General features: G+C 40.9%; 1 protein-coding gene across 2 annotated transcripts; it reads right to left on the bottom strand.

Moving 5' to 3' along the window:
• Nucleotides 1–815: 815 nt before the first annotated feature.
• LOC131446148 (AP2-associated protein kinase 1-like) lies at nucleotides 816–20,084 on the bottom strand. 2 transcript variants are annotated; one of them, XM_058617189.1, is made up of 20 exons: nucleotides 19,040–20,084; nucleotides 17,161–17,279; nucleotides 15,894–16,002; nucleotides 15,537–15,679; nucleotides 15,004–15,125; nucleotides 14,712–14,793; nucleotides 14,147–14,279; nucleotides 13,929–14,032; nucleotides 13,517–13,599; nucleotides 13,199–13,359; nucleotides 12,821–12,942; nucleotides 11,408–11,737; nucleotides 11,177–11,319; nucleotides 10,877–11,085; nucleotides 10,704–10,778; nucleotides 9,336–9,431; nucleotides 8,589–8,696; nucleotides 8,330–8,500; nucleotides 7,323–7,436; nucleotides 816–2,353 (listed from the first exon to the last, which is right to left on the bottom strand). In XM_058617189.1, exons 1-20 carry the CDS (start codon nucleotides 19,197–19,199, stop codon nucleotides 1,698–1,700), a joined length of 3,240 nt encoding a protein of 1,079 aa, XP_058473172.1. In that variant the 5' UTR covers nucleotides 19,200–20,084; the 3' UTR covers nucleotides 816–1,697. The 2 variants fall into 2 exon arrangements, with proteins under 2 accessions (XP_058473172.1, XP_058473173.1); XM_058617190.1 differs by lacking the exon at nucleotides 816–2,353 and adding an exon at nucleotides 3,504–6,985 and having other exon boundaries at nucleotides 19,040–20,082.
• Nucleotides 20,085–20,876: the final 792 nt, after the last annotated feature.

The following is a 20,876-nucleotide window of genomic DNA, read 5'->3' as shown; positions in this document are numbered from 1 at the left end:
CTATATTTCCACTTACTTAATCTCTCCCTGCTTCCATGTGCTCTTGTAAATCTCCCCTACAAAGACTAATGTGACGCAACACTGTTGACCTTGAACAAATCAAGGCTCATCTCAGTCAGACGTTAAAAAAATGCAATGCAATAGCAGATCATTCTGTCGTGTTTTTATGTCTTTTTCCATTTTACCTCCACATGCGGTTTAACTTGCACGCTAAAGTATAAACAAAAGGACAATAAAGTAAAATATCTCCTGGAAAAACAATACCTTTGACCTCCAAGGCCCGACTGCAACTGCTTGTCTTTTGAAAAGACCAGATTGTGACAGAAGCATTGCGTAGAACAAAGATCCTGCTGGATTCATTCAGACTCAGACAAAATTTGAGTAGAAGTGACTTTGTTTACTACAAGAAAAAAACCTCAGTTTGGCAACACAATAAGAGCCTCTAACGCCACTTGGAAAAGACACCAGAGAAAAGCCACGCACATACTGTATGTGGAGAACATGCAAACTCCACACGTTCTTACTGAGTCACGAACCTGCTGAGTCTTTCTGCTGCATGGCCACAGTGCTCTGATAAGTTCAATGTTTATGAAAACAAAGACAGTGGTACAGTTATGTACTGTATATGTATGTGTGTATGTGTGTGTGTACATAAACGCAGTGTAAGTGCTGCTTCTTATTTCTGTGTTTCCTAAACTTTAGCAGCCTGGTTTCCAACCAACCACCTTATTTGTTTTACTTGCATGTAGATTTCGACATGCTGGTCACATCAAACTTGTATGTACCTTGAACACACTGCAGCCAAATTGTCGTCGTTATTTTCAAAAACCTTTAATAGGATACAAAGCTCAACTTTCACTGACAATTTTCCGATGTCCAGTATCAATATAAAAGACGAATACTATGCATGCACAGATGCTATTAGCAAAAAGGCAGCATGGTTTATGGAAAAAATCCACGTCTCTGCCAGAGTAAAAAGCGAAATTTTAATAAAACTTGGAAGAACTTCTTGAGCTCATACAACTTACATTGCACTGCTTATTTTACCCACAGCTTTAAGTCGTCTGTGAAGTTGATATATTTCGTTCAAAATACCAAAGACCAAAGAAAAACATTAACAAATTATTTTACGCGGTATTTTAATACTGGGTGTAATTTAACAGCTGCACTAACCTGTGAACAAGTCAAGTAGGCAAACTATTGGTTCACAATCATCTGCAAATATTTTTAAAAGAAATTTCACTTAATGCTGTTAACATCATAAATACAACAGCACAAATATTCCCCCTCCTACAGCTGTGTGAAATGTTTCACAGCAAGAAATCGGATATTTTTCCCTATCGATTGTGAACTGAGGTGAGAAACCTGAAATTGAACAAAACTGAAATGTATATGGTCAGAACATTCTAATTTTTAAAAATATATTTGGTGTGTTGTAAATGGAAATCTAACATTTTAAATGAAGTGCCTGCTCAATCCGCTAAAGTGTATCCAAATCATTTCTCAGTCTGAGTTCACACTGTTTGTAAAGTGCTGACATGTTGAACATGGACTTGAGAGTGAATCAGTTGACTGAGGTAGAGCATCACATATTTGGTAAAGGGATTATTTGGTTTGTTTGATACCGCAGCAACAAAAACTTCCAACACTGCGACCGACGTAAAACTTTGGCATTTTTTTTCGAGCCGATTGCATATTCAGGGTTTCCCCTGAGAGCATCGTGGCTGAAATGGTGCAGTGGTAAATGGGTCCTCTAGAGCTCGTCCCCCTATGGTCCAGGAGTGCAGAGGCCCCACGGCCACGGAGCCCACAGCCGCCTGCTGGCCCACCCTGGAGACGACCCTGTGCACGGCCACAGGCTGCTGCAGCAGAAGCTGAGGAGGAGGAGCCCATGGACGGAGAGGCCGAGGAGCAGGAAGAGATGACACTGGCATCAGGTGACACTGTTTGCTGGTTTGAATCTGCTGTGGAAATAACTGAGCATCGGCTTCTGTGGGTTCCTGCTTCTTTCTAAACGGTGCCTGGAGGAAAACATCTGATGCCTCAACCTCGTGAGATGAGGACTCAGGTGTTTTAAAGGGGGCCAGCTGAAAGACATCAGGGGGGACCGGCCTGTTTGGAGGCTGGGATTGTGGAAGTTTGTCGACAGGTATGAAGTGAAAAGCAGTGGTGGGCGTTTGTATCGTGTGGTGTTGTGTGCTCCACTCATCTGGTTGCAACATGTGTTTATCGCAGCCACATGGAGGAGGACTTGTCTGCTGGATCCTCAGCATTGGTTTCTCCTCATAGAGCTGCACAGAAGCAACAGCTCCAGAGCTTTGCTGTGCATTACTGTGGAGCGCCCTCTGCAGGTCTAAGTGTGAGAGAAAACAGAAAAACATAAGGATACATGCCAGAGAGCTTTCTTTGAAATAAAGACATAATATAAAATGCATCATTTTCTTTCAGTGACACAGAAATCAATGTTGAAACTACGTTTTTCTCAAATGGATCAAAATCCAGAGACGGAAAGTTGATCCACTGAATTATATATGAATCTTTTACAAAAAAATGCTACATTCCTGCATGTGATGTTGGAATGAAAGTGAGTTGAGATGGTGGTTTTAAAGCCAATAAAGGGAAAAGCACATTAATTATGTCTCAGTTTCTATTTAAATGTCTTTATACAACATAAACACCTTTGCAAATGAACAGTTACAGTTGTTTTGAGTGGGACATTATGGGTCCAAAATGTAATTAATCAATTATGTCACCAATTCAAACATCATCCCTTCGTCACTGCACTATTCTTGTGAATTACCGATGGATAACAAAGCTGATCGTGTGTCAGAGATGACCTAAACCTGGGGTCTCAAACTCAAATGACCTGGGGGCCACTGAATGTTTAGTCTGGCCAATCAAGTAAACTAAAAGTGCTTTTAGTATCACAATATTCCCTCATATGTTGGAATATTATGTTATTCATGGTGATTTTTCCTAGGATTTCAAATTAACAGTGTTTGTTTTGATATGAAACCTCGATAAGAATATTTATGGTGCAAAATTCATCTTTAAACAATAAAAAGAGACAGAAGTAGAATTCTGAGACCTCTGACCTAAACTAATGACCCTGACACCTTTAAGTTTATTTACTTGTAGTATAAGGAATGTAATTGCCACAATTATATACAAAAATAAAAAAAACGGGGCATGGAGCTGATGTTTGACCTTACCTGAGTGGATTTAACCTGCTATCCCAGTAGAATAAGACGTTGACTGGTGCATTACACAATTATACCCACCAACCTTTACATATTCTGCTTCAATTTAACAAACCATAGTTAGTCATTAAGTTTCCAACTCTAAATACTTCATGCACATAACCTTTGCATGCAGGTCTCCCGAGAAACAGGTGTTCCTCTTATATATACACAATTTGAAATAGCCGCGTTGTTTAAAATGTGGAAATTGACACTGAAGGCAATGAACAGCAATGGAACATCTTACAATCAACACTCAACACGTTGACATTCACATTTGTATTTTATTTGCTATTCCTTTATAATTTTCTAATTATCTCACAAAAATAGAAGGAGCACACGATACCACAGCTCTGACGCAGGTTTTGGGCCAAACAGACAAGAGGCATTTTCAAAACACTCATTAGGATCCGATTGCTCTTTTTTTCCTCTCTTATTTTTTGGAGTGGGGGCAAAACAGCAGAGAGAACGAGGGGCTCCTGTTTCATAGTCACAGGACTAAACTCAGCACCTGCTTGGCTTTACCTTTTACAACAGCACACAGGCAGCTACAGGGAGAAAGCTCGGGAGTTGCATAGGTTCAAACAGTGACTGCAAATGACGTGGAGAGGATGACTTATTAATAAAAACAACAAAAAAACTTAGGTCACCAGTTGCACATGCAGCACCTAAAAGAGACTCCTTGATGTTTATCGATTTTTTTCTTGTTGTTGTTGTTGTTGTTGCATTGCAGGCTAATAGAACATGAATCCTTTATCTTTTTGATCATGTGATTAGGTCACCATAATTACAGCACAACGTTTGTTATTTATTTCATACTTTTAATCATAGGCAACTACATTTGATTTGATTTACTTCTTCTTAGACAGATTTAAAGGTTAAATGGTTATGATGAAACAAGAAATCAGGATTATTTAGACATCATAACATACAGAAACTGTATGCTACTCATTGCTATTTTGTTTATTCTAATAGAACACAGAAAAGAGGGGGTTGGCGATAAGTCGGCCCACTGTAATCGAGCATGTGGAGACAAAATGACTGTTTGATCCTATAGATACATTTCTATTGCGGATACAGAGCTGACTTTTCAAACCCTGGACAGCTGACGGATCATCAACCCACTGCTGCAGAGCAAGAGTGTTGCACCTTCACGCACCTCTCTCACACTTCACAGAGCCCCTCAAACTGTACATATGACATCACACAGATTCTCTTAGCTGTAAATTAGAGCGCAGACTTCCAGAGGACAGTGAGACTGCGGAGCGCGGGGAAAGCCAATATGAGTCCCAACTCTCAGAGAAAGAAGAGAGTCAGAGAGAGAAAGAGAGAGAGAGAGAGGGAGTCACGTAGCACTGACGACCTGAGAGAATTAGGGGAGAGGGCTGTGCTTTCAGAAGAGATTTTAATGACAACGTGACCGTCGCCATGTTTGTTGCAAACAACAACACAAGAAGGCTACTGGAAAACACATCCAACAAATCTGACTTCACACACACACACACATACATACTGATCATAACACGGTTTATACCACCAACACACATGAACAGAACATTCAACAACACTGCCATGCTTTTTCGATATGACGTCTGTGATCACTAAAACCAGTAAAGCGAGAAAAACATAAGCACACAATCTCTGAGGGGCAGGGGGAGAGAAAAAAAGAAGTCCTAATTCAGCAATGACATGAAACAAGATTCAAGAGGTTAAGCTCTCGCTCTCTCCGGAAAACTGTTGACGGTTTAAGAATAAAAAATAGAATCCTTCATCAGTCCATGTAAACAAATATAACACGGGCGGAATAAGACATACAGGGATTTCGGCCTAATCGTCCGAGTAGAACAAAGACCGGGGATCGCGTCATCTATACATTTGAATGTACTGACAATTATTGAGGGAGAATCATTTCAATAATCAGAAACAGGGAATAAAAAAAAACAACAACTTTCTCATCACACAAGGAGGAATGAAATATTTATAGAGTATTCTTCAATAGTATTCATAGATTACGGAGTTAAGAATTATTTCTATATATATATGTATATATATATATATTTAATCATAGACTAAGATCTATTTTTTTACATTCATTCTCTAACACTCTATTTATATTAACATTTATTAACAAGGAAACAAAATATGTATGTATGCATGTATATATGAGAGAGAGAGAGACAGATTTCACAAGTAAAGCAGAATGTTTTCCAAACGTAAAGCTTCATGACATAGTCCACAGACTATAGTCTGGATAAGAGTCAGCAGATAAATTGTATATTTACACAAGTCATGAGTAAACCAATAAATGGCAGGAATGTAGGAAGGAGGAATGCATGATGCGGGATCAATTTAAAAAAAAAAACGAAAAAAAACAAAAACGCGAGTGCAAGAAAATCTTTTGTCGTTTCCGTTAGTGCCGACTATTTCCCGAATAGCCATTTCTACTTAGTTGGTTTTTTTTCTTGGCGTTTTCACGATTTCATGCATTTTCTGTTGGTATGGCACACTGCTATAAACACTGGTGAACGGCCATGATTTGTCCTCTAACTCCAAAAGCCACCTATTGCTTTGTCTCCAAAGGACAAAATCAAAGTTAAGATTAAAACAACAGTAAAATAAGAGCAGGTCCCTGTTCTTCAAGTACACTTCTGCCTGGAAATTAAGTTCGTTATTGTAGTTATATAATTGAGTTTAGCAGACACTGTACACCTCCATGACTTCTCCAGTCAGCAGTTCACAGATTACTTTATGGCACTTTGCTGTTCGTCCTATAAGACAAACACCTCGTCTCCTGCTTTGTTTTTTTCCACGACACTATAATTATGTGTGGTGCAGAAGCAGAAAGAGAAGCAGGATGTGTGGATATGGCTGTTTTGTTTCCAGATTGTGACATTATTCATTTTTTTTTCTTCAGTCTAATCTATAGCAGCTTTAAATTATATTATACGATATTCCAGCTCAAAGCTGACAGAGGTGCCACTTATGCTACTGTGCAAATTTAAGCTACATGACACGTTTCAAACAGGTTTCCCTTCGCAGGAGAAATAAAATGACCTTAATTGAAAAAAAAAAATTATATATATATATATATTTAAAGTTGTCATGGTTTTTTTTTTTCTCTTTAAAATGTGCAAAAAAATCTGGGGAGGACTTAAAAAGCCAAACGACGACTAATTCACTTGTGCACAATAATTACTACAACCACTTAGAACTATGCCTATTGTACATTACAACAATGATCTCCTATTGTTCGCGATTAGACATAACGCAGTATTATTCAAACAAACTGGATAGCAATATTATATCCTGATTGACAGAAGGATGCAAAGGTTCATCTTGAGAAAGAATGGGGGGGAAAAAAATACATGATGCACAGAGACTACGACGGAGAAAAAATGTAGGTGTGAAGGTGAGAGAGATAAGAGGTGAAGAGAAGCCAGATAATGTCATCTGTATGCAGAGAGGGTGGGGAGTGGAGAAGCACTAGAAGGCGAAGGAAGTTTCTATTTGTAGGATCTACAATGAAGATGACAGCCAGGGATGCAGGAAGCTAGTTATGACAACAGTGCTGATTGCAGTTATGCTATGCCAGTCTATTATCCAGTGTTACAGCTTCTACTCGGGGGCGGGGGGGGGGGGAGGGGCCTACAAGTCGATGAGCTGGTCCACCAGCAGCAGGGAGCGGGCCAGGCTTGGCAGGCTGGATTCAGAGCCACCACTGTTACTGCGCGAGTGGCCTCCTGAAACTGGCCAGATAGACAAGGGGAGAGGACAGGCAAAACAGAGGGAAGGAGAAGCAGAGGAGTGGGAGTCACAACAGGCAAACACAGCAGTCACAGAGAGGGAGAGGATTCAAGAAAGAGAAAGAGAAAGGAAGGAAAAGAAGGCAGAATATACCCAGTTACCTCTACTGGTTTTCAAATATCCTCGAGTGAGGAGTTAAAGTAGTGCAGTCCTGTTATCAGTAGCTATGAAGGTCATCAATTAGTTAGCAAACTAGCATGCTACTGAACAACAACAACACAGATCTGGGTGTGTAATCCTACATCTTGACCCACCTGTGTCGAAACTGCAAAAACTTACCTTGGGAGTTCTTTCGGCCTGTGACGGGAATAGGATCAAACTCGTCGTCCTCTGTGCCTGCCTCTCCGCTGGCTTGTTGTGGCTCCAAGTCTGAGATCAGACAGGAAGAGGAATCTGCAGGGAAACCAAAAAAAAATTTGGGTGTTCAATGCAACAGAACAAAATCCCAGTTTTGAAAGAAGAGGAGAAAAGAAAGCGAGCAGTACACACACACACGACAAATGTCTAACAATAACATTTTCATTAAATCGTCACAGAGACACTGCAGAGACACATCCACTGCTCTCGCGTGGTAAAATGGCTGTTTGATACGATTTTATGAGAAGAGATTAGTTGTAATTAGGATCATGCAGCTGGTGTACACATTCAGGCTGTGATTAGGAGCTGGCACTGTCAAAAACACTCAAATGCCTTTATTCACCCGCTGAACGCAAACAGCTGTGAACACAGTACAGTTCTGACAGACTCCATTAAAAATAGGCGTTTTCATCGAGCCGTGAAGATGAACATAGCACAGACTGAGACGAGGCATTTTGTTAAAATAAAATAATCATTCTGCCACCCGGTGGTTGACGTTTACAGCTGGTTGCACATGATGTCTGCTTTCACTCGCAAAGTAACAAATGAAAGACTAAAAATGGAGAAATGCAGTGTAAATTTGCTTTTTTATAATTGGGCAGCCTCAAATCGGGCATGAATTATTTAGGAATACTGCTGGAAAACGCATGTCTCTACATGCAGCTGAAACCGTTCTATACCATTACTGTGGACTGTTGCACAACACGGAGCCAGATGAAATCTTTTTTCATCTTACACACCGACATGAAAACATGTTTTCTGTAGGTGTGGCATAAAAGTGGCATACAGGCTGAGCTTAACAGCACAAAGTGAATAATAATACATTTTACGCAAAGTTTCAGTTATGGACCGTCATATTTAAAAATGTCACTCTCTCCGAGTGTTCAGGGACTTCTGCCACCTACGTTTGGGAGCGTCTTCCAGTGTACCTGCTTTAGGCTGTGCAGAGTCTCCAGACAACAGACTGAAGTCATCCAGAACAGAGGCAGCAGAGGTGGGAGCAGAAGATACTGAGGAGGTGGCGCTGCTTGCTGCAGGAGTGGTGGATGGAGCAGAGATGAGGGAGCAGCCCAGGAGGGAGTCTTCTGCAGTCAGAGAGTCTGGGACACATCAGGAAGGAGGCTGAGGTTTAGTTTGGAGTAAAGATTGACAGCTTTCTCTCCATTCATACTTTTAGCACACACACACCTTTCGCAGACTCTTCCACGGAGCCACCAAAGGGATCAGACAATGACAAGAGGTCAGGAAGCATCAGTGAAGATGTGTCAGGAGATTTGAGTCCTTCAATCAGCTTCTCTGTAAAAATGAGGGAAGACAAAACAAGTAAAAAAAACATTGCATGAGCTTATACTTATGAAAGGGCTGGTTCCAGCTAGTTGCTAAATGCATTCGTACAAATGTCTTATTAAGAGCTGTTTAAAAGAGGGACAAAAACTGAATTGGACTGATATCAGTATCAATAGATAGTATTTGTTGGTATTGAAGGCACAAAAAAGTGGTATCAAGCCATCCCTAGTACAAAAATAGTATCAGCTGCAGCAAAACACTGCTAACAAACAAGCTGTGTTTCCACTCCATCACACTCAATTACACAAAGCTGAAAATACAATAGAAAGCTCACAGCAACAGAGGAGAAAATCTAAGACATTCAATAGTTCGACATGATGTTACTTGGTTTGGTGCCGGACTGCCTGCTCATCTATGTAATGTTTAGACTGGGTACTTCCATATCATTACTTATTCATGTTATCATTCATTTTTCATTGTTATTAACATGGGTATGGATATTTTAGGACAAGCAGCACATTACTTTTTTAAATATTCAGGACATAAATATTTCTGGAAGGCAAAACTAGCCAAGTAGATTAACCGAGTTCATACATCATCCACTGTGCGTCTGGAAGAGTGGCATAAGCCAGAGAAAACTGTGTTTACCTGGTGCATCTAACAGGTCGATGATATGGAAATGATCAGGTACAACCAACAGCGACGCTTCCGAATCAAGGTCAAGAATGGCTGATGGTCTTTCAACTGTTAAACAAAACAACAATATAGATATAGCGATTTGTAATCAAGCCAGAAGAATTGTCTTAGAGTGTCTAAAATAAATGTTAGGTGGTATCCCTTGATGCATTTCAACATTAATGGTTCAAACTTGAGAGCTAATTAGCAGCTAGAAGTAGCTTTTTATTCAGTATCAATTAAATTCTTGGCAAGAAAGGAAATAAAAGTATTTCCCAGAATGTCAAATTATTATTTTTAACATTTCAAAAGAGCAAATGAGGAAACCAAATGACTGTGTTGTTAAACACCAGGAGACTCGAAGCTACAGTATCATCTTATTCACTATCAAATCAATTCTCCTGTTAAAAGCGGTTCATAAACCCTAAGTGGCTGCGTGTCCTCGGTAAAGCAACAGTCCTGTCAGAACTCTTCTCATTAAAAGTCATTTAAATGTCAGTGTTTCTTTCAGTCCGACTGAAACCCTTGCTTAATTGATGGGATATACACAAGCAGCCATCACTTTAGAAAGCATCGTAAAAGCTATCAGATGCATTACGATTTGGATTGACATCACACTGCATAGCTTAGGACAGATCAGACAATGCAATGCACAGCATCAGAGCAGCACCAACATATATATTACTGTCAAAGTCAAGGCTGAGTGTTCTAAAGTTTGCTTTGTTCTAACCCGATTTATTCATGCTAATTTAAGCTAAAAGATATGCTTCAATGTTATTGTCATGATAGATAAACATCAACTAACTGTTGAGTACAGAATGTGCTGTGAACACTTCACTTAACTAGAGTAGAATCATCAACACATCTGAAACACTGTAATGATCATGGAACTGAAGGATCTATGGAGCTGAATGAATGGTTCACGTTAGCTGTGTGCCTTTACCAAGCGGTACAGTGCTGTTTAGCTCGTTATGGAACAGTTTGGGAATGGTAAACCCTGATCTGGATTGTGTTTCGACCACAGGATGTGTAGGCTGGATGGCACTGTGGCATGTTGACGTCATATGTAAATAAAACACAGACAAAAAAACACTCAACACGGCCTAAAAAGGGTATTGTGTTTTCCCCATTCCATTCCCAATGCTGCTCAGATGTGACGACTATTTAATGCAGTGTGTCTGGCTCCACCCTTTAGGTGATGGACCAAACAGAAGAGTGTCAAAAAGTGGGATGGTACATATCTGTGTTTTGGTAACCTTTACCACTTTGTACGTAACGGAACCAAACTGTCCCGCTCAATGAAAATGAAAACACAACTCTACAGAGAAAAGTGCAACATACTTTTTTCCTGGTGTTCATTATCCACAGTTGAGGCCTGCAGGCCTGGTATCAACTCTTCAAAGGATGTCTCCGTTTCTAAAGGTAGGTCCAGTTAAATAAAGAAAACCTAGTTATTAACATGTCCTGTATATTAGTTACTGAGAATACTACAAACATACCAATACAGACTTTACCATTAGGCTTTTTGTCTTCTGGTTTGAACTCCTCAGCAGTGAGGCTGCAGAAGTTGTCATCGTCAAAGGGGTTCCACGCAGCCTGTGTGGGGTTGCTGGTGGCACCACCAGAGGCAGGAACAGTGGATCCAGTCAGGCTTTGGTCCTGGACTTCATCTGCAACACTGGGCTGAACATGCAGGGTGGTGCTTGGTTGAGATGTGAGCGCTCTAAAGAGATAAATGCACAAAACAAATGGAGTTAAGGACCAAGAGAATCTGAACTACTTGTCAGGTTTAGTCCAGTAAATGTGTCTCTTACTGGTTGAGTCCAGCATCCCCATTAACTCCTCGCAGCTGCTGAGAGTCACTGACTGTAACTGCAGCAATGCTACTTGCGGGGGCGTCACTCAGAATGCATTGGTGGCTTCGTTCTTCCGTTGTCTTTGGGGAAGCAGGTGGAGTCTGATCAAAAGATACGTGGAGTGAAAGAGAAGATGAAATAAATCAAAAACAACCGCAGAATCCCAACTCTCTAACAACGACCACTCACCACCTCAGCTGATTTTTGGCTGATCTCAGTGGAGGCAGGCTGAACCTGTGCAGCTGGTGTCTGACTGATCTGCTGCTGCTGCTGCTGAGATACAGGTGGCTGAGGAGAGGCCGGTTTTCCGGGGGAAGCCGGCTGCTGAGGCTGGCCAGCCTGCCTGCGTCGAGCCGGGCGTTGAGGTGGGGCCGGGCTGGATGGCGTCACTGGTGCCTGAACTGCAGAGGGAGGTGTGGTCGGTTGCTGGACTGTTGGCTGTGCTTGTGGTTGAACATTAGTCACTGGTGATACTGTAGCTGTGGCCTCTGCTGCCGGAGCTGCAGCTGGCTGCAAGGCCTGTCACACAAAGACAGACAATGTTATGTACTGTCACGTCAATGCTTACATCAGCCAACCATTGAAGAAAACAAGAAGAAAACATACAGTGCTGTGCCAAAGTCTTGGACTGTATGCTCATTATAGCATTGCTAAAACAATAAATCTGATTATTTCTCGATTCATTTATTGGAACACAACCAGAAAATATGGGAAACATGTATGCAGTTTTAAAATAACAAAACATTTTCAGAAAAGAAACAACTTCTACAGGTTAAAGTGTCAAGTATTGAGTGTAACCTATCTTTTAAAACTGGTAAAACATGTGTTTGTCCTACTATTTCATGTTGAAAGATATGAAAAAGGTCTATTACACCAAGTTTATTTGTTTGAGCTTTACATTCACACGTTGCTAAACTAATGGACAGCTTGCTAATATATAGTATCGGACGTTATTACAATCCAAATACCAATCACCACAGAACTTGAAAGACGAAAACAACAAAGCTGATGGTGCCCAAAGGGTTTTGTGCTCACAAAACAGGTGTAAACTTTGTGGGCTAACACCATTAATATCCCAGAAATAGGTTAAAATCATGCACATAAATGCAGCATATGATCACTTGAAAGTTTAAAACTTATTCTCAGATAGGAAAAGGTGATCCCCCTTTAGTTTACTGTCAAATGCAATATTGATGTTCTGTTATGCTGCATTTAATGCATAAAAAGGTCTGTTCTAGGAAATCTAATTATGTCTGACTATAGAGAAGTGGGAGAAAAACAAATCACACATGTTTATGCTATTCCCCTTTAATTCACTTCACTTTCTTACACAATATAAGCCTCCTCTCAAACTCTTTGGAGCACCACATCCCACTTTAACAATCTGACTTCTGGCCATTATCAAAACTGAAAACTCTATGTCTATCAGTCTCCGGATAATTGCTTTTACTATTTGTTTAAAAAAACAAGACTGAAGACATATGTATGTTAAACCTTGCACAAGCTATTTTTCTTTAAGATACTTCACCTTGCAGGTAAATTACATGTTTTGTATTCATTTGAATCTGTAGAAGCGATTTGGTGCATGTAGTCAGTGTGTACCTGCTTCTGTGGAGCCACTGCCTGACTGGAACTGTTTTGGGACTGAATGAGAGGCAGAGCTGAGGTCTGGGCCTTCTGTGACTGCAGAGCTGCAGCTGGCTGGAAGAGGTCTAAACTGACTCCTGTGGGATGTGGAAAAAAAAAAAAAAACACGTCGCACACATTACACCTCAGAAAGCACGGAAACAGTTTGATCTATACAAGCAGATCAATCTATAGTTCAAGCAACATAAAAGGTTTAATGTTAATGCAGTTTTTTTTTTAAGTTAGTTTTAAGCTGCATACTTGATCTGCTATTGTTGACAATTGTATAATTCAGCACAAAGGACGAGAGGGATTCAAGTTTTAATGCAAAAAAAACTTGGATTCCATGCGTACCAACAGGCTGAGCTACAACACTCGGGAGATTAGCCCGCTTGCGCGGGGTAAGCGCAGCAGGCTGGATGGGTAGAATGCCAGCAGCAGGCTGGGTATGTGCAGCTTTGGGCCTCTGGCGAGGGGTGATGGAGGTTTCAGTGGTGGGAACTCGATCTGTCAATCTACAAAGAAAGGGACGATGTTGGACTTGTTAATCGCTGCAAACGGTGTCAACGTAATTATTTTACGAGTATCAGAACAATGCCTCTACCTAAATACAACAAAAGGTAGTGTTGGTTCGGCTTTAATGGTAATACAATGTAAGAAGGTCATGCTTGCCTGGGCTTATTCTGGCTCTTTTTCGCTGCTGCAGCCTCACTTGCTTTGATTGGCTCAGGAAGTTTGGAAGGAATTGGAGAATTCTGTAATTCAGGAAAGAAAACAAATTACTGAACTATCAATAAAAGCATCCACACAATTTTACAATAAAAAAGAGAGATCCTTTAAGTTGACAGTTCTGTGATTAATATGGACTATTATTAAGAATGGTAAGTACTTTCTACTATGTGCAAATGATGAATTGGTGCAGGTTTCCCTCCCCACACTGTGACAACTAACATGTTTCTTTAAGTGGGTCAAACACAGAAACCTACAGCAGATTCTGCTGAATACAAGAGAAATCAATTCCTCACGAGAGAAAGCAGAGCAAGTCCAAATATTTCAGCTGACCCTCATGCTGACAGGGACTAACCTTCACATTCTGAACAGGACAGGTCCGCTGAGCTAGTTTATAAGCAAAGTGGGACACTTGGTAGATATCTGGTCTGTTGTCTGGGTCTGGCTCTAACATGTAGCCTAAAAAAAAGCAAGCAAGAAAGAAAGAACAGTGAGACTCAAACAATTAAGAATTGCTTTCCTTGTAACTGAATTCAATATAAAAACATGTACTGATATTGAAGAGGCACTAACGAATGAGGCAGTGAAGATCGTAAGAGTAGCGAGAGTTATCTGGAATGGTGAAACTGCCATCGCAGATGGCCACCTGGCTTTCACCAAAGGGCAGAGTGAAGAAGCACAGCTTGTAGAGCAAACAACCCAGTGCCTAGTGAGGAGAAACACAAGTAGGCCCCATCACACCACACAGAGAGGAGAGGAGAGGAGAGGAGAGGAGAGGAGAGGTTACCAATAATGCAAAGGGAAATCTTAAAAAGTCATTTTCCCCAAACACCAGCAGGCGGAAGGTTATAAAACAACACAGAAGGAGTATTTCTGTCTTTTAAGCAATATAAAAACAAGTTTTTACAGTTCTTAACTTCCTTTTAATTACCAACATGCCTAAAATTACTTAACAGGCCACTGCGTTTCATATATTCACAAAAGTCCACATAGTCAAATAGGAAAACATCCAGTGCCCATGCACATACAGCTCTTTTTTTTAAACTGAGACTTATACCTTAAGTGTGAGTAACAGGCAGTGCTGTATTACTTATTGAGCCTATCAGGCTTACAACAGAGATCTGTTCTCCTCACTCACCCAGATATCTGCTTTGGTGGTGATAATCTTATTGTTGTAGAGGTTGACCATTTCAGGGGCACGATATGATAAGGTGGTGTACCTGAAAGAACACATGAACAGACTAGTCAGAAGTACTGTCCAAGTACTGCAAGTCAGCACAGTCACAGGAAGTATAACATACTCATAATTGGGCATAAATCCTCTTGAAACCATAGTATTTAGCAGCAGAGCACTGCTCATGTGTGCAAAGAAGTGCGAGTGATTGAGAGAGCTGCAAATATTTCCTTAAACGGGTAAAAGGGGCACAAACTTTTTAATCTCTTCCTCCACGGCAGCCACCCCTTCAGTCTGCGGACTCTGGAACTTGTTGGTGGCACTGCCAAAGTCGCACAGCACATAATGGCCCTTGTCGTGCAGGAGGATGTTCTCCACCTGTAGATGCACCACAGATGAGACAATGATGAATTCAAATTACAGTACATGGTGCAGTCACACTCAGATTTAAAGCAGTTACTCTAGTTATAGTTTAAGGAAAATCTGCTTGCCACAAAAAAGTTTCTATTCAGATTTAAACTACTCAGTGACAGTTACCTAAACTGAATACAACAACCACACTACAGTTGACTGAGCTCTGTGGTTTCTGAAGCATTTTGACACCAATCTCCTCCTGTTGGAGCTATCCATAATTGAACACTTTCCATAAACATATCAATCACAATTCTTCAAAAGGCCTCACAGCGTGATGATCTGCACCTGCGTTGGCAGAGAAGAATGTCCTGCCTATTCTGTCCTCCACACTGCAGAGCAGAGCATCACGAGAACAAAGGCGGCAAAATGTGTCACCTTTAGGTCTCTGTGGATGATGGGCGTCTTGCGCTGGTGCAGATGCGAGACGGCTTCACAGGAGTCACAGAATATCTGCAGCACCTCAGCCTCAGTGAAACCAGTCTGCAGCCTCTGGTTCATCAGATTGACCACCTGCCCTCCTGCAAAATAAAAAAAAACAGCAATTACATGACGGCATAAATGATTGAAACTTAATATGTTACTTAGTTAATAGTTATTTATTCATTTTTTATTAAGTGTTAAGTGTTTGTTTCTATAAACATGGAAGACAAACATCCTGTAACATATATTCTTTTACGATCCCCATACTCTAATAGTCACAATAATGAACCCCAGATCCTTGACAGGATTCACCTTTGCAATAGTCCATTAGTATGAAAACCTCCCATACATCTCGTGATCCCACGGCCGTGATACTGGAATCCAGATAACCAACAATGTTCTTGTTGCCGACGAGGTCTTTCTGCAAGGAAAATACGAGTGTAAGCGCATTAACACACCACTGGGCATAAAGTTTGCAACTAAATGGGCAATTGCTGCATAAATGCTCATATTATGTCTTGTGAGGTGAATAGTTGGGAATATTACAATTGCTTTGATCACATGTTCCGTGACACATATAACAAGCAATAAATATACTGCAAAGCCTTTTATCAAATGTGTTAGAGAGGAGATGCTGTGCATCAGGAATCTGAGGTGAAGGACTGTTTGATACATACCAGTCTGTGTGTGTCTGTGTGTGTGTAAGTGAGAATTAAAACAAAGGAAAACAACAAAAATGGCACATGACATCATCTTCGAATCAAATGTCAGTGTTGGTGTCAGAAGTAACACAAGACACTGCATTGTTCCAGTGTGACTTTTTGGAACGTATTCACTGCTTCCTTACTTCCTCAAAGGTTCCTCCTTTAGACAGAGGAGAACGAGTTCTTGTGTGCAGACCCTGAACTCTTTAAACTCCTCAGAAATGACCTAATGATTTTCCAAGACTGCTGAAATTACATTTAGTGGTAGGCTACAATGACAAACATGTCTATTTATAGACCAAATAAATCCCAGTTCTGCTCTTGCATTTCACCAGTCAAGCAGTCAAATACTGCCAGAATAGTCTTTTTTTCCTACCATTACCAGCATGTGATGAGTATAAACTGTGAATTTATACCAAGAACATGAATGGATCATTATTTTATGTTAGCATGCATAACATATTACGTTTAAATATGTGTCACAGACCCATAGGGGACAACTTTAACATAAGGATTGCATAAATTATTCCTGAAATAAAATAATATCACAAGGTACTGGGTAGTCTTTTTAAGAATTGATCTCCATTGTAATAACCCTGACAACTAATTTACATCTCAGAAGGAAGATTGAACAAGCAAAAAAACAGATGAATAAATACTGAACTGCTGAAGGTTGACTGTTCAGGTTGACAATTCAATTGCTGTTCCACACAATAAGACATCTTTCATGTGTGGATTTCTGAGACATTCTGCAGGCACGTTTTGAGTTTCAAAAGGCACAATGACTTGTGCTCGTTGCCTGCATGTGGTTAATACAAACCCACACAAGGTCAAAGCGAGAACAAGCCGATAAAAGTTTAATCACAGCAACTCACCATGATTTGAATCTCCCGTTTGCACACCTGCAGATCGTGCTCATTGTTGACGTACATCCTCTTCAGGGCACAGCGCACCCCCTGATTTGTTCGCGTGAGGAACACAATTGCGAAACCACCTGCAGGGTTTAGAAGGAACCTGAATTAAAATGGAATTTTCCCCAAACAGACACAGACACATGTGGCAGACATATGAGCGAAAACTCCACAGACAAACAAAACCCAATAATGAATATAAAACAAGACAAAATGGGCTGTACCTCCATAACTTCAGCATCACACCATTCTCTTGAGTTTTTCTTAAGCCATCCAGATTTAAAGACATTTAGTCGATGTATTTTTTTTTCACGGTTTGTATGTGTACAGGCTTCCATCAATATGGACAAGCAAGACCAAATGTTGCAGGCTTTTAGTGTTATGTATTAGTCATGTCATTGCTGCAGGGATTTTGTAGAGGCCTACATTGAGGCCTAACCATCTGGTATAGCTCAGGCCTCAAATTCACTTTAGTTGTAACAGAGTGACATCAGTCATCAGACAAACAATGCAGCTTACACTGCATCTTCAACCCGACATGTGTGACACGGATGAGTTCAATAGACGCCCATGTTTAGGGTCTGCTTCAGCTTTTGGTGCAAAGTACATTTCAGTACAGTCAGCTGTAAAACACTGTCTTCCTACATCATTTAAAATCTGCAAAAAAAGAAATAGGGGAAATGGTGTGTTCAAGTAGTAATCAATACCGTAAAGGAATGCTTTGAATATTCCTGTCCTGTTTATGATTCACAGTTTACCGCTCGGATGTGCATGTGTCTGTTCACAAACAAGTACATGTACATAAATGAGGACTCAGGTGATGGAAAATAACATGAAGAGTGCATTCCCCAGGCCTCCATTTCAGCAATCACTTGTGTGCTGATGTCCTACAAACTGACTGCTACTCTTATAAAAAGGGAATACTGCAAGTCAATCATCTCCATCTTATCAGATATGCAAAACCTCTCCTCCATTCAGCTGTTCATTCATTTCAAATGGGATCAAATAACAGCTTGATTGTGGGGCACCAGAATAGATCTTCCATCTCCCTGAATCACAAAAACTGGTAGGAGGAAACTGTTGTGTTACTCAGAGTGAAGCTAATAGAGAGCAGCAGGCCTCTCCGTTTTGCATCTTAAGCATGGGGTAGATGCAGAGCTCCATCATTCCTGTGGGGAGGATATAAGGTTACATCCCTATACATGACTCACGCTTTAGACTTGGGACACACACACCTTACTCTTGCTACATGCATTAAAATAAGGGACAGGGGGCACAGGGCTGTTAGGTCGATTCCAAGGGCCCAGCACTGAAAGAAGATGGTTGGTTACACCAGTTCAAAATGCTCTATAATCAGCTGTTGACCCCTGCTGGCTCCTGTCAAGGCCAAAGGGGCCCATGGTGCCAAACAGATACACACACTGCCCCATCGAGGGCTATGGACAGTACAAACAACCTGACGGCCAACTGCCAGGGTGGTATCAAAGACTTTTGAAAATAATTTTAGTGCAGTGAATTAATTCACTGTTTAAGAGGCTTTTAATTCATCTGCCTCTGTTTCGGTTAGTGTCCATATTATAAACCATGCCTAAATGAAAGATAGAGATGGGGAAGGGGGAAAGAGAAATTGCAATGGTAATGGACACCCAAGGTTCAAAAAACAAACTTGGATAAATATTAGGGGGACACACTATTCTTTCTATGATACCCTGGGATTTCCCCTGCATGCACACACAAAAACTTTATGATGTGAATTCATAGGAAGGTGGGGGGTGGGGGGCAGCGTTATACTGGTTCATAGAACCCAGTTTTTTTGGGTCGTGGGTAGGTTTTTTTTCCTCACCTTCAGCAATAACCTCCTCAACAGTGACTTGGTGTCGCCCGACAGTGAAGCCTCGTCCAATAAAATTTCCGCCTGCGTGACTGGACCCAGAGCTTCCTCCTCCTCCAGAACCAGGCCCAGAGCTCACCAACTCCCGACGAGAGTCAAAGAACTTCCTCATGTTGTCGAAACGTCAGGAGTATGTGAAGCTAACACACACACACACACAGAGATGTGATGAGATGCTTTTTTCCCCCTGCACAGAATATGTGCACTGAATCTGACGCTGCAGGAGAGTCTATATGATGAGTGCAGCCTCAAAACATGCAGAAATGCCCCCCTTTTCTCCCGACGTATTATGATGATGAAGCTGAGAATTTCGGTGGCAAATTTCCCATTCACTTGCCAACACAAGCCACCCTGTGAAAGGCTGGAGTGGCTGCGACTGTAGAGCTGTTATGTAAGTGAATTACACCACCCAGCATCTCCGGAGAAAGTCTGTCTTTAGCTACCCATGCAGCTGCTCATGGTCGGCTGATGCTGCTGATGATGATAACACTATGTCCTTCTCCATCTCGTCCAACCGTTACCAAGCTAGCTCAGTGCTAGCTACTCACGCGCTATGACATTTCGTGTAAGGTTATCCAGGTTATCCTCTAAAAATAACGTCCCCGAATGCGATATATCCGACGTGTAACTTGTACGATTGTGTTCCCCGAAACAAATCTTTCCATCCTCATTCAGGTGAAGCGTCCGTTGGTTGCCACATATCTGCTCGTCTGGCTATTTACTTCCTTCAATTAATGAAAAAAAAATGTGATTTTTTTTTTACTTAGCTAACGCATAACCTCGATGCAGCCTTTTCTCTTAAACACAAACAAGCGAGGAGTCGTCCGGAAAACGGCCTCCGCCTGTCGCTGTAAATCAGAAACCACAAGAATGTGACATCTAAAAAAACATTAGGTAGAGGTTTCTTCCCTGCAGCCTAATCTCTGCAACCGCAGCAATCTTTGGCTGCCACCGTTATCGCAACATCCTAGCTGTTGCTGTTGACGCGCGAACGGAACTCTGGGTATTGTAGTTTAGGGAGCAGCTAAACCTCCCCGCCCCCTGCTACGTATGGTCGTGTGCTGCGTTCACATGACGTCGTCTAAAACACTGCACCATAGCAGACAACTTTATATGATTTTATGTGTCAGGAATTTTATCAGAGTTTTGATACCAACCGTTTTGTAGAAAAAAAATCGTACACGATCCATTACCAAAGTAAAGATTAAAGGGGCAATACTCTCGTTGGCCACTTTATCAGTCTTGTAGTGTAACACAGTACAAATACTTTGTTACTGTGCTTAAGTACAAAATTCACATATCTGTACATTACTTTGTTATTAATATTTTGTTTACTTTTACTCCACTACATTTCCCATAACTATCTTTGTTACTCGTTACTACCAAATCAAATCAGAAGAAGAAGAGTTGGTAATGGTCTGTATTTATAGTCTTGCTGAGCTGCTTTACACTATAGTTTTGCCATTCACACATTCACATATCTTTCATACCCATTCACACGCTGCAACATAGGGTTAAGTGTCTTGCTCAAGGACACATAGGGACTAGCAGAGCCAGGAATTGAACCCACATCCCTATTACTTAGCTACCATTGCTAACTCCCACTCACTTGGATGGATGGATGGATACTTGACTGCACTTTGTAAGGTATACAAGTTTAACTACGTGTTAACACAAATATCTAATCGGCCATGTCATGGGCACATTTTCTAAAATACAGTGGACATGATACTAACACATTATGTTTTTTTTGTTTTTTTTTAATGTCCTTGCCTCCTGTTTATAATAA

Source organism: Solea solea, chromosome 19, assembly GCF_958295425.1.
Source record: "Solea solea chromosome 19, fSolSol10.1, whole genome shotgun sequence".
Lineage (NCBI taxonomy): Eukaryota > Metazoa > Chordata > Actinopteri > Pleuronectiformes > Soleidae > Solea > Solea solea.
This window is presented reverse-complemented; position numbering and strand designations above follow the sequence as displayed.

Bases quoted from the DNA above. Each gene is read 5' to 3' on its own strand.
- LOC131446148 (XM_058617189.1), bottom strand. From the start codon at position 19,199: ATGAGGAAGTTCTTTGACTCTCGTCGGGAGTTGGTGAGCTCTGGGCCT. The intron at 17,280-19,039 runs GTGAGGAAAAAA...TAAACCCTGCAG, and splicing joins TGAGGAGGTTATTGCTGAAG to GTGGTTTCGCAATTGTGTTC. The intron at 11,320-11,407 runs GTGAGTGGTCGT...TCTTTTGATCAG, and splicing joins GCCAAAAATCAGCTGAGGTG to ACTCCACCTGCTTCCCCAAA.